The following is a 15,256-nucleotide window of genomic DNA, read 5'->3' on the forward strand; positions in this document are numbered from 1 at the left end:
TTAATCATAACGACTTCCGCATTGAAGAAATGGAATGGAATGTGAAATGCCACTTTTAAACGTTATATTTATAATAGTATTTATGAAGTAACTAGAACTAAATAAGAGTCGACCATGTTAAATGTTAAATAATTCAATTTGAGTTGTTACTATGATATTCGTAGCAACAGGCTATGCCATCATATCTTATTTTTATACTCTTGTAACATGTTACTATATAGTAGAATAGATTTGTTCACCTAACAGTTGTATCAGCTACTTAGATGTAGGTTATGTATACATATATAAATAATCAGGATGGCGAGACGAGTTAAGTTCCGAGTGACTGTCTGTCCGTTCGTTCGTCCTTCTGTGAATGCGATGATTTGAATAAAAATTAAGATATTTATTTGAGACTCGGTACACGTGTTCCTTGACAAAAAGAGAGGACGAGTTCGTAGATGGGCGTAATCGGACCACTGCCACGCTCACAAAAGGCTGTTAATCGAAAACCTATATAATGCCATAACTAAGAACTAAATTAAGATTTAAATATGTAATTTGGTACAGCAGATTGCAGTAGCAGGAGGCACTTAAAAAAATGAGCAAGAGAGAGTCCTTATGTGATAATAATATGCTTATGTGCCAAAAATTAGCTGAATCTGATCAATAATTCCTTCAGTCAGTTCATATACCTAATAGAAAAATTGTTATTACTTCCGACTGACCTTATACCGGTAATATCGGCCAGTATGGGAGTTATCTAAATGAAATTAAAAAAGGGTGTTTTTCTAATAACATGAATAAAATCGGGTGAAAACTTGCCTTTGCCCCCATATAACTAATATCAAAATATTCAAGCACTCGGACGACTTTAGTCGTTATTATTGGTGATGGTACATAAGGTAACTAAATGAAACTCAGAGAGCATGCTTTCCAGTTAGTAATATGTAGTATTATTTTGATTCAGATTTGTGATTATACACATGTGCTACATGTTATGGAATTTTGTTTTTGTTTATCAAATTGTAGAAAAATTGGGGAAGTTTTTGATATACGTTGTTATTATTAATTAACAATAAATAAACGTATAACAGTAACGGAAAATTCATCTGTATTAGGTATGGGGGATCTATGGGAAGTATTGACCTGATTCAACCCATTTTAGATACAGATACATACCATTTTCAGGAAAGGATTATTCCCGAATTTCAATTATATGTATATCTCGAATTCAACTAGAGTTGCTGGGGTCCACATATTCGGTACTTTTCGGGGCTTTAACAGTTTTGGATCGATTTAGAGAATTGTTGGTCATAACTTAAAGGTACAATCCGTACAGCTATCTTGATATATTAACTGATTCTTGATTTGTATACTGGAAAGTGAAAGTTTCAAATGGAATTTAAAATTGTGCTATATGGGAAGTAAGCTCTTTCTGCGTCGATGCAGCGCTGCCAGCCGGAATAGCCTTGAGACCCGAAGTGCTGCTTGGATTTGCTCTGTCTCAAAATGGTGAATTTGGATGTTGTAGCTTTAGTGTTTTAGGGGATATTTATTACATTAAACTTATTAGGAATGGAGCATGTTAACTTTTTCAAAATTTTTTGCCTACAGGTGCCCATTGCTATTGCCATCGCCTATGCTGCAAGAGCATAAAAATATGACAAAGCGAATTCGAGGCGATAGGGCATGCAACTTAATATGCAGTGTTAGTCATGTTTTCTAGAAATTGTCGGATAAAGGCGTAGTGTACAGTTTTATTAGGAGTTATTTTTCTTAATTCCTTCCATTCGCTGTTACTCTGTTAAATTTCCATATTAAATACTGTAAGTGCTGGAAAAAGGTACATGCAGGTATCGATCTCAGGTTGACATATATATGTGTGATAATATATAAAGCAGAGACCGTAAAAATGTGCAAGATGCGTTCCAATGTAAACAGTAATCTAGCGCCTCCTGGTGGTGCCTTCTATATAAGACATTTCGTCGATTGGAAGTGAAGCTATTGCGTTTTAAGTGTCAGTATGTTTGTATTATCGGTGCGAAAATGAGCTTCGAACAAAGAACCAACATTAAATTTTGTTTTAAATTTGGTTAAACTTTTATCGAGACGTTTCAATTGATAAAACAAGTTTATGGCGATGATTGTCTATCCCGTAGCAGAGTGCATGAATGGTGTGAATGTTTTTAAAGTGGTCGTGAGGACATAAATGACGATCAACATGTGATCCAATCAAAGTCCGTGATTACCAGAAACTCCGTCTAAACTGTGAGTGAATTTCTCAAAAATCAGCCGAACTCGTCATTGAAATTCATGGAAATGGAATTGAATATCTCCAAAACAATGAAGACAATGCTGATTTGTTTTTATGAATCCAAGAGTACTGTTCACAAAGAATTTCTTCCACTCGGCCAAAACGTTAATGCGGTATTCTACCTTGGAGTTTTGAAGCGTTTGGTGCGCTGTATTCGACGTATTTGGCCCGAATATCGCGAAGAAGAAAGTTGGCGTTTGTTGCACGATAATGCGCCGTCTCATTGATCGACGCTTGTGACCGATTATTTGACCAAAAATCACATTTTAAAAATTAACCACTCCCCGTATTCACGTGATATGGCACCCTGCGACTTCTTCCTTTTCGGAAAAATGCATTTGCCAATGAAAGGAAATCGTTATGTAGACGTAGAGGCCATTCAATAGGCTTGCACCGGCATACTGGCAGCCTTACCGGACAATGAGCTAAAACACTCGTTCGACATGTTTTTGGACCATGCAAAAAGCTGTATTGAAGCAGAAGGAGACTATTTTAAATAAAATAAATTGATTTTGCCGAAAAAACCATTTGTTTTGTTTTTTTAAGTCTTTTTTACTTTCTTAAAGCACCTTGTTTTATTTACGATAGAGCAAAACAAAAAAAAATAGATTCGTGCTTAGCTAACGTGCTTAACGACATTTCGTTGTAAAATGGAAAATATAAGTACATTTAAATATAATATTGCATGATCTGATTACTTTAAAATAAATTGATTAAATATTTATAGAAAAAACAATCAATGATAAAGTCAGAACAGCTGACTTATTGCATTAGCGCTCATTCAACACAAGTTGCTATTTTGCCACTTTGCCATAGTTACATAAATGCCTTATTAAATGAGTATTCTTATTATTATACAAGTGTAGAATTAATACAGAAGTATTTAAAAATTTTTTTTTTTTTTTTTTTGTATTTTTTGAACACCAACCATTGGATTTGAATTTTGGGTCAATTTAACAAATAACATATAGAAATGCAAATTGTTTGTATGTACTTAGTAAAAGACAATGTGTTAGCTAGTTGTGCTGGCTGTTCATCCAAGTTGAAAGTTTCTTCGCCGAATACACCAAAACCATAATATACATATTCTGTACATGACTTTATTTTCTTATGAATTTTATTACTATCGGAAACATATGTATAGATACAAATACGCTTTAATTATTAAATAAAAACCGTAGATAATTAAGGATTCAGATTGATTGCAAAGTCGTTTTCACAAAACAACCGCCTGTTCTTGCCTACATATGTATGTTCTTTAGGCTTGGAGCTTGGCAAATAGGTCTTTAAACTATAAACTCATTTACATATATTTTGGGATACAATAAGGGTATGATTTTCGGGGTGCTGTCATGAATATGTCCAGTTTCATTACCATATAAAATCTCTATTTGTCTTATAAAAAGACTTTTCATAAATAGCGATCCTGGTACCATGGAAGACTTTTTCAGCTACCCTATGAACGGGTCTTACATTTTATTAGGTATATCATAGCCTTAACATAAACTCAGTATAATGTATCGATAATAATGTAAGGTTTTATATTAAATGATAAGATTTGTAGCATGTATTGTATATACTATTATTCTAATAAACTAAACATAAACGGAAATAATTTAAATTACCACAATTTAAATTTAACATAATTTTTCGATATCATCGGTTTGAAGCTGTTTGGTCAACTTCGGCACATTTCTTTTTCCGCTGCTTTCTTCGTTTGATTTTATCTGCTGATTTAATGTTTCCTCCTGTACAATCAAAAATACAAGTCCTGCCATAATTTAACACTGCCAACAATGAATAAATTCGAGATATTATCCAGTTCAGTTCCGTTCAACGCAAAATAGTTGATTGGAAAGGCGGTTGCGGAAGATGAAAAGCCTATAGTATAAAATAAAGTCCGCAAAGTGCCTGTGAAATGACCAGCGTACGTGAAATTACTTCGCCTTGCCTTTCCTTCTTTGCAAACTCCTCTCGTTTGCCATGCCCTCTCCATGGCTCGGTTTGGCGTAAGCGCTCATCAATGAAAGTAGTCGCGCTGGTTATTACGACTGTCGTAAAAAGAAACACTTGAATAAAAAGCCTGCAAAAAAATAACAGTTAAAACGCTTAAAGTTGTGCGGAGAGCACCGAACGTCTGTTAACAACAACAGTTCATGTATAAAAGCATTCATACTAACTGGCGAAAAACGCCAACAAAAACAAGTCATACTCATCGGATCACAGTGCCAATGTTTCTTARCAGCTCCGGGCGAAATGGATGTAGCAGGTGCCACTTGCAACTGAACAGTACTCGCGACCAACCAGTTTTCGCAAATCTTTGGAGCGCAGTGCGAAAGGTTTAAGGTTTCATTGATAAAAAGCAAATATTTCTACACATCAAACAGATCTGCTTTGCTCTTGTAAAAATAGTTTCTCTGAGAAAACCTGTCTTCAACATTTTTCATTAAAAGAGTTTAGGAGTACATGTAGTGGTGAAAAGTCATTGGGCAATGTTAATTATCTTAACAAAACGAAGAAATGAAACTTTAAATAAAAAATATACACACATTTCTGAAAATTATAGCAAGGTTTGTTTCGTAAGGTGTACTTAATAACCGTTTTTCACAAACAAACAATATTACCATTAAACCGTTTCTATCACTATTAATACTTAGAAAATTTAATAAAAAATTTATAAATATATTGCACAGTATTTTTGCTAGCTTTAAATAAATAATATATTTGCAAAAAGTAGAAGTCATGTGGAAACTTGTTTGACAGCTGGGAGTACCAGGGCAACGTCAGCTGATACGAGTATCAAAAAAATTATTAAGATTAACAGTACAGCGCTTGTGACTGACTAGCAGAGACAAGTTGGAGTCGGCAATCAGTTCGAAAACGACTTTCATCCGTAACAGACATGTAAACGGCAATCATTCGATTACCTGMGACGAAATAAAATTTACCTTACAGTAAGTCAATAATAAGCTAAAGGAAAGTTCAATGCAGGCGCATTACAAAGAGTGGCAGTGAAAATTGCTAAAACCAAATTAATAACATATTTTAAAAATAAAGCGGACGGTGAAATAGATAAGTGTAGAAAGCTGAGTGATAGTGTACGCCGGTAGCTGCAGCATCTCCAAATGCTGAGTGAGCAATGGGCAAAGAGCCGAGCAAACAACCGAATAAACACTAATTAATGCTTTTGCGTTACAAAGAAACGTATAGAAAATAAAAGTAGAAAACTAAGATTCCACATATTGTGTATGTAGTGACAAATAGAAGCAAAGGTGAAATGTGCAGGTGAACAGTGAATTTTAGCCAACAATTGAGAAATGTTGCATTAAGAAAGATGATAATGTGTTCGAAAGTTCTTCATTTGACTTCCCAGTGCAACAACTGGTGCGTGACAACTGAATTAATCAAATAAGCGCTGCGTAATTGATTAGGCTAAAAGCTGTAAGAATTTCAATTACATAGTATACAAATGTAATCGCCGCACATTATTCAAGACCATAACACCACCTAAAAATATTTCATGTATATAAATATTAGGTCAACAAAAGAAAAATATATTGGGTGAACGCTTAGTAACTCAAATTGGAAAAGTGCAACCAAGTTTAAAAAAATATTTATTGTCGGTTCATATAAATCTGAAAGAAGTATAGAAGCGAAAGCAATATAAGCTTTAAATCCTTGAGGTGTTAACGAAATGAAAAAAATGAATGCTAGTAAGTTGGACACAGCAATAATGTTGACATCATTGACAGCTAATGCAACCAGTACAAAACTGGAACAGCACACCAAGCCCATGCTAAGTCCAACACGATCCCTTGACGAAGGTTTTGAAAGTGATCCGGATCGGGTGTCCACCGATTCGGAGCATCAAACAAGTGGAACGAATTGCAATAGTGGTAGTAGCCATAATAACAATAGTCAGAACAACAATAGAAATAGTGTTGCAGAAAAGCACAACAGTGGCTCGACACTAGCTCAACTATCGTCAGCGGCCACGGGGGGTCTAACAGCATCGACAGCATCAGTATCAGCGTCACCAATGACAACAATAGCAAGCTTGACTGCCACATCTAGCGTGTCCACAACGGTAGCTCAAAAGGCAAACATAAAAACAGATTTGCATAAACTGCGCTTGCTAACAATGGTCGTTCCGCCGTCTCAAATTGCACGCCGACAGCCGGCGATTAGTGCGACACCTGCTGCAACTCCTGCAAACTCCAACAACTGTCAATATGCTGGTTCTGACGCGAAGTCGACATCCGACACGTCAATGGATACGTTTCTAAAAGACCAGCAACAGCAGCGACGTAGCTCAGCAGAGTCAGCGCACAATATCAACTRTCCGATCGATGTGACAACATCATCATCTTCAAGTGCTTATGTCAATAACAACAATAACAAAAATCATTTACTTATGCAATATCGTACTGGATCCAACTTGGCTGCTCTCACCGCCAATGTGGCACGCGCCAGCGGTGCTTTAACCAAATCCACAAGCAATGGCAGTGGCTCGCCGTTGCCCTCACATCGTTTACAATATCAAAAGCAACGTCAACCAATCTTAGCCTCTGCCGCCGGTCATCAGACCGTACACAATCATCGTTACGCTGCCAGTAGTACCGGCAATGGAGGGGGCATAACTAGTGGATTTCGACGCGCACGCACACGGGCAATGTCTCCCGCAATGGTAAATAGTCTATCAAGCAACAGCCATGGCGTCAGCAACAATACAGTAGCCAGCATTGGTGGTATGCAAGTTCACACTTCACGCACTAAGCTTCTTTCACGCAACACCAATATGCGTTCACATTCAGTTGATGCCGTTTCACGCCACCGTAATGGATATGACCCGACCAATGCACTCATTCTTAAGCATGAAGGCAGTGGTGTCACAAGTTCGGGCAATCATAGCGTTCACAGTGCTGGCGGTACCAGCAACACCGCCAGCAATACACGAATGATGAACTACAAATACTGTAGTGGGAGTGTGGGAACCGGCACTACAAGCGCTGGTCAAGCTCTACTAGTACAGCCTATTTCTAGTGCAACTTTGTCGACGAGCACAGCAGCAGTTTCACTCCCAGCCGCTACTACAGTTCTTAATCCAGCGAATGCTGTTGATGCCGCTGCTGCGTTGGTCGCAGCCGCTGGTGGATCACCAGTTATCGCTTCGGCCACCAACAGTTTGTACACGTTCTACCCTGCCGAAGGCAATTTGCAAGTATGGCAATCTGAGTGCGGCGACCTCACGTACAAATCATCGCGCAATCAGCACACGCACAAGGCGCCGGTTTGTTGGACACAATCGATACCAAGGCAAACAAGACGGTAAGCCCCAAGTCTTTTTTACATTTTGCGTATGTGGGGAGTAGTTTCGTAACAAGTGAAGTGGATCATTTTTGTAGAGATCATGTTGGGAGGCATGATAAGTTATTATCGCGAACGTGTGCAGAAGAGGGAAATATTTCGAACTGTTTTGTGGTTACCCTACCGGCAACCAAAACAACTTACATATTTTCGATACTATAAACACAATATTGTACATAAATAGTCAATAAAATTTCCGTTATAGATAGTAGAGGACAATTTCTGAATTGTTGTTTCTCGTAGTTTGTCAATTTCGGGCTTAGATAGAGTAGAATTCTAGTGTTTGACTGTTTTGTATTTATCCGTCTAAGTATAATTTATGGTGCAGTGCACTCAGGTATTTATAGTTTTAATTTTTGCTTTTCTTAAATAAATAAATAAAATATTCCAGCGCTAAAATGCGTTGACATAAGTAAAAAGAAGATTTACTTTAAGGGGCTACACCAGTGTGTCGCATGAAAAATTAGGCGATTTTCGTGAATTTTTTAAGAGAAAGTATGCGATCGAATATTTTGAACTTCTTTGACCGTAATAAGGTATTTTTCAGCTATATTTTAAGATTTTTTGTTTACAAAATGTTGAAAAATAACGGAGTTATGGGCTGTCTGCGGAGGTGCCAAAAAAAAAGTACCTCAACTGCTGGCGTGATTCACGAAAAATATCGTTTTTTAATGCCAAATTGATAATTTTCAACCGATCAAAAWGATCGTAGGTCATTGCAWAGTAAATATATTGAAAAATACTCAATTTTAATTTGAAGTCGATCAGTGAATATCTCGTTGAGAAATTTTGAAAAATGTAATTTTCAAAAAACGCATTTTAAGTTTCACTTACGTATATATGTATGTATGCACCTCCGAGCGGTCGCTCTTTAGAACGCTGCCATCCAAAAACTATTCAAGATACGACCTTCCCGATTTCACAAGATATTTACGGAAATATAATCTATCGAAAAAGCAAATAAAAAAAATTTATTTGAAAGTGTCACACTGGTATAGCCCCGATAAAAGTTTAAATCCAAAAATTTTATTTGATTTGTTATTTTGGTTTGTATTCACTTGCATTAACAATGCTTTTGGAGATTAGCTTTGTATGTATCCTCTTTTGTTGAATTCCATTCGTAGATATCGAAGTTATTGACTGGATGTGAGTAATTTATGTATAGATGTTTTTTTTTAATTCCACATTATTGGTTCGTTCGCAAAGTAATTTCGTTCATTTCCAAGAGTTATAGAGTTATTATTTGACGAATTGCATCGCCCAACGATTTTATTTTATCCACATCGGATTTAAGAGGACAGGCACCCCAAGCTCCAAATTGCCGAAACGAAATTTTTATAACCATTTTTTGGATTGGGGCCCGGTTAACATATCTTCTCCGTACACATCAATTAATTTTCGCTTTGCTTGAAGTGCATTTTTTCCACTTTTGATAATAAAACAGTAAAAAAGCTGTTAAGTGTGAAGTCCGTAGAGAGAGAGAGAGCGCAATAAAATCTGTTTTTGTCATCAGGCGGAACCTATTGAACAATCCAATATTTTAAATCATTATGGAAGGATGTAAATCATACCATATAGTATACTTATTTTTCTTGTATTTCATATCCATCTGTTTGTACAGCAATATAATAATTGAGTGCACATGTATGATTAAAATTGCGAGTAGATTTTCCAAATCACATCTACTCAGGCACTTTTTTAGACATGAATATATGAATATATGAAATAAATTTACATTTTTAACTTATTAGCTGGGCGCATATTTGAAGATTTGGTAGAATCAGGTTTCGATTAAAATAAAACCACATAAATTTTGCTTACCAAGTGGAATATGGAATAAAATAATAACTTAAATTTGTTTAAGTAATCAAGATTTATGGAACTTATAGCAAGCAAATCAACAAGTAGTTAAATACATAGAAGTATTACTATTATTAGCTACTAAACTATTTCAATAGATCTCTTAACAGCTGACGAAGGAGTATTTGATTTTCATTTCACTACTGCAAAGAAATTTTCATTGGTTCTGTAACTTTTTAGTTTAGTAGTTTCTAGCAATCTAATTTAGTTAATTAAACTTAAAAATATATTGTAAAGTGAGTGACGAAAGCGTGTAACGTTGGCACGACTCCGTTATTGCACCATAAAATACTAAAAATATAATATGTACACGTTTATTATAATTGTAACTGTTCCTTAACATTCGCCTGCATCGTGAAATTATTATAAAGGCCCTTCGGTTACTCATCATCTGCATTTCTTGAAACTAAACTGTGTCTCACATTCACCAAAATACTGCTGAACTTTGCTAACTCGAATCACCATAATCCATAAAATTACTTCGAAATACAGAAACTTTGAGTTATGGAAGGAAATTTGTATGAAATTTGACTTCTATCGCAAATTCAAGAGTTCGAGTTATGTAGAACTTCGCATAATAGAAATATTATAGAATTTTTAAAATATTTATGTTCCAAAATTAATGGATAGTTAGTACTTTAAAGCACCGAAATGTTCAAACAAAATTGTAATACTGTAATTCAGCTCTATAGAAATTAAATAATTTTTATTGTGAACTCATACCACTATATACACAAAAGACTTTACAAACGAACTCGTTTATTAGCATTTCAGTTAATAAAAAAAAAAAGTAAGCGTATGATAACAGGTCTCAAGAAAGCTAGAACAACCAAATTTGTCTGGCGCAAATATTTTAAGAACACCTATCGAAAACGTGAAAATGGATGTAATCGAAAAATGTATTGCTTTTGGTGTATTTATTTATTGCGTTTTTATCTTCCGATGGTATGTGAGAGCTCTATGTGAGCCGGTGTGGAAATTGGATAATGGGCGTAAYTGCCCACTTTTTGGTGAAATCGCATATTTCGGCACCCGACAGACCGATTTCGATGAATTAAGTACTTTTTATTCTTTTTATATTCCATGTAACGGGGCGAAAATGGTTCGAAATCGTGCTACAACCATTCCAACTTCCCAAATAGCACAATTTTAAATACCATTTGATTCTTTCACTTTCCAGTACATAAATCAAGAAGTAATTAATATAGCGGAATAAAATTTTGCACTATGTATACAATTGAAATTCAGAGAAAATCCTTTCTTGACAATAGTAACTCTTTGGTATGTGATATGATAATACAGAGTAAATAGATAAAATCGGGTCGATAGTACCCCAACTCCCATATACTACTTACATATAATGAATCTCGTTTTTCTAACCAACATTATGCCGAATATATTGCTCAGTATATGAGTTATAAATAGTTTTTTGGATACCGATCATCTGGTTGATCTTTACACTTTAAGTATTTTCCTGGCTTTTATTCCTGCAAGTTGCGTGAGTATAAATTGTTCGGTTGCATCAGAACTTAGCTCTTTCTTACTTGTTTGTATTTTTTCTAATAATTCACATTTCATTGCACATCTCTAAATGTGACTGGTAGCATAAAAGGTTTATATTAAATATTCGTAAGTTGAACAAAAACTTGTTTTTCTAGATTTAAATTAAATCTATGCTTAGTTCATCAACGTTTTTAACTGCTGCCATTTGTCATGCAAATATATTTCTATATTGGCCCAAGTCATTTCCATTTAGTTGCCAAAACAAATTTTACTTTCCTAATGTACTAATTGAAAGAATCCAGTTATGCAAATTTAGATGACCAAAGCTATAATGTACAATTATAATGAACCCGAAATAGATATTCTCAACATGTTTACACGTTTCCATTTGTCATTTTGAGCTGACGTGTGTACAACTTCTGACAATCAAGCTCTACATTTCTTGCTCATCTGCTGCGAGATTAAAGCTGCTATCACCACCCAAGTTAGGAATGTAATGCGGGTTGTCGTGAGCACCACAAATAGGCAGCTACACGCGAATGTGCATAATGACACACACCAAATGATGCTCCTTGTATACATATATATATATATATGTACATATATGTACATATATGTGTGGGGTTGTTTTGAAATTTGTATGGCTAAAACTTTCGTATTTTTCACGACTTTCCAGCAGGTGTTAATAAGTATGATAAAGACGAAATAGATCACATTTTATTTGCTTAAGGTTGTTTTTGAAAAGACTCAAGACAGCAATTATGTGCTGAACACATTGAGCGTGACGCGACATGGCAGCACGACAGTGAACTGAAAAYGACGTTATGAATCCTACTACATGAACATTTGTAAGAAGGCAGCGACATAAAAATGGCCGGCATGTACACAAARCAGCACAGCTGCCCATTTTGTATGTACACAATTCGTTGTGGCTGTACTAATACCTTTCACTTCAATGAAATCTTAATATTTTGTTCAAAGTGAAATTTCTATGCAAAAAATAAGTAAATAGGTAAATTTATTTGTTTTAAATTATCTATTGTTATTACAAAACACAGCTACTTTATTCTTTTATKTGTAAAATAACGTCAGGTATGTTAAAGCTATGAATAATTTTACATTTTACATATTAGTGACATCACCACTCTACCTCATCTCTCTACTGTTAACTCTACTGTCGTTGGCAAATATAAAAATATATTGAAGTTAGCGAGAGCGACAACTGTCGACCTGCAGTCGTGTACTCGTGCAACTATCAAAATAACTGTGTCCATAAGAACGTGTGTATTTTAATACTTGACAGTCGCTTGCAGTCTGTCGCGCTAAATGTGTTCAGCACACTAGGTATCAATCGTAAGAAATTTCATCACTCAATGGAATAACAATAGTGCCAACACAAATTTCTTTTCGTTACACGCAGTTCACACACATATGTATATTTTATATGTATACTTGTAGTTACTATATGTATTTTAGTAATTTATGGTTTAGCGAAAGAAATTGTGCACATTGGGACGAATTATCACCAGTCAATATCAGCCACTGTCTAATTGGCATAAATTTACACAGTTTTTAGCTAACAGCTCCAACGAATGTGGTAGCTGATATTGTTGTAAAGTAAATGAATGCACGAGGTACGTGCATAAATGTACCGTCGGTTTATTTACTATTGCTATTATGATATGTTGTATCGAAACTGATGTTTTTTTATATGTTTGTATTCATAATGGACTAAGGTTAAAATGTTTATGTTTACTCACACCGGCTGCAGATTTCATTTAAACAGATTCGTACATGAGAATGTATAAAATTTGCTTAGTTCGAGATTGGTATCGCCACACACTCAACGCCTGACATGCACAGCAACATCATCAGATACAAATATAGTTAATTAAAGTAAACTTTTGCTTGCTCCTTTATTCTCGTTCGCCTTGTTTTGCTCCCGGTCGCCTTCAGATATCCTGTTGTGTTGAACACAATGCTCGCGACAGACTGCAGCAGCACGACAGTGAACTGAATCCTACTACATGAACCTTTGTGAGAGGGCAGCAACATAACATGGCCGGCATGTACACAAAACAACGCCGTTGTCCATTTTGGATGTACACAATTTCGTTGTGGCCATACTAATACCTTGCACTTCAATGAAATTTTAATATTTTATTCAAAGTGAAATTTTGTTTGCAAAAAATAAGTTAATAGGTAAATTTATTCGTTTAAAATTATCAATTGTTATTACAAATGATGTAATATCTCAGATTAGCTCTAGCTGCGAGTACTACATTGTCAGTCGATTGGCCGGTAACCTGTTTTTCGATAGTTTTTATTGGGTTAATTTTATCGGTGTTGTTGCTATATACGATTTTTATACTCTTGCAACATGTTGCTACACAGCAGAATAGTTTTGTTCACCTATCTGTTGTATATATCATGTAAACTGATCGAGATAGATATAGAGTCATATATGTACATGATATATATATAAAAATTGAGTGACAGTCTGAACATGAGTTCAAAACCGTGTGACAATCTGTCTAATCGTCCGTGCAAACTGCACTAAATTAAGATATAGAACGGTAATTTGGCACAGAGAATCACAGAAGCAAGAGGCACTTGTGGGATAAAACTTTTGGAAATCCCCGACCCCCTCTCCTAATAGGTTAAATAAACATATCTCTTAAATCGTAAATTTGCTCAAGGCTAAAAAATCATAATTGCGATAAATCACAAATAAATACGCCAGATGCACAAAATTTTACTCTCTAAATGGTATTAGTGGGCTTTAAAGGATCCATGCAACGATCTCTTTTAGATAAGACCATTTATTTCGGGACCTGCCGGAAATTTCATCTATATCAGGATTTTCGAACAAATGGGGTCGATACTGCCCCAGAATCAAATAATTAAAAAATTTTTATAAAGATGTTGAATAAGTCTTGAATATATGGTACCTAATAAAGATAAAAAGCTAATAAAGATTAATAAAGATTAATACTAAGGTACAAATAGAGAGATTTTTTTTAAATAAAGGGACACTTATTGTGACTTATATGACATATAACAGTTATTCATATGCTAAACATACATTTATTATAAATATACGTTCTGCAAAGTCGTAAGACTTGAGATGTTGAGGAGTAATTAGGTAATTTTTTATTATTGGCGTTTTAGTACAGATCTCTAACTTTTTACATTGAAAATATCTGATTAGAATCAATTGCTTTCACAAACGATAATTTGGTAGCGAAATCCTTGTTTTTTAGGAATTTATAAACCAGCTGGTTTCGCTAACAAGCTCCATATTTTATATATTCTAAATTATAAATTAAGTAGTGCTGTTGGTAGCATATATCATATATTATTATGCAGCACTAATATAAGTCGGTACTAAAGCAAAGCTACTACATCAGTAAAAGCAATTGTTTGCAGTATATAAGAATGTTGCGTGACTGCAAACTTCTGCTAATAGTTAATTTGAACAAAGGCAATTAAACACCGCACTTATGAAAGCATTCACATTTCTTCGCCATACACATACATATGTATGTCACGAATCGTTACTTTTGTTGTGATTGTTTTGTTTTATTGTATCAATTGAAATTGAGGTTTTAATAGCTATTTTCCGGCTGCGGTGGTGGCTATTTGCTATTAGTTCTGTGTTAATGAACTCTTAAGTCTTTCCGTTTTGTATTTGTATATGCTGCAGCTTTTTCTGGTATGGTTATGTGTATTGCCGAGTCAATGGTTTCAGCCATTGCACTTGTTGTGTTTGTAGTTTAATTGCGTCTGAATCAGTTTTAATTTTCCTTCAGTAATACTTTTGCTGTAATTGAATGCATATGCAAGTGTGCTGTGCGTATTCGTATATGACTCTGCGCTTACATGAATCCAAAAGTGAGCGTTAATAAGAAAGTATGTAAATAAGAGCATTTGCGCATGTGCAAATGGATGCTGCTGCAAGAGCATTAACTCCACTTTCAATTATAAGAAAAGTTCGAAAAGACGAGTGAACTGAGACAATAAAAATAGCAACCACACTGTAAGCTACCTCTTCGCACCTTACCAACACTTGATCGCGCTGATTTACACTGGTATGTAAAAACCAAGATAGTAAGTATACATATGTATGTACATTCATATATGTATAGTTTATATACTTAGCAACGTGTGTATATAACACAAAGGCATCCACAACAATGACAGAAGCAAAAATAATAATAAGAAGCCAAT

The 15,256-nt window shown here is 35.0% G+C and overlaps 1 protein-coding gene across 1 annotated transcript in view; it reads left to right on the forward strand.

Moving 5' to 3' along the window:
- Nucleotides 1-5,156: 5,156 nt before the first annotated feature.
- Nucleotides 5,157-15,256, forward strand: part of LOC108974439 (probable serine/threonine-protein kinase nek3) — a 29,503-nt gene continuing 19,403 nt past the window's right edge. Inside the window, exon 1 of the mRNA XM_018942271.1 lies at nt 5,157-7,624. Coding sequence (XP_018797816.1) covers nt 5,991-7,624 — 1,634 coding nt within the window. The 5' untranslated portion in view covers nt 5,157-5,990. The remainder of the gene's footprint in view (nt 7,625-15,256) is intronic.

Source organism: Bactrocera latifrons, unplaced genomic scaffold, assembly GCF_001853355.1.
Source record: "Bactrocera latifrons isolate USDA-ARS-PBARC rearing strain unplaced genomic scaffold, ASM185335v1 scaffold_55, whole genome shotgun sequence".
Classification (NCBI taxonomy): Eukaryota; Metazoa; Arthropoda; class Insecta; order Diptera; family Tephritidae; genus Bactrocera; species Bactrocera latifrons.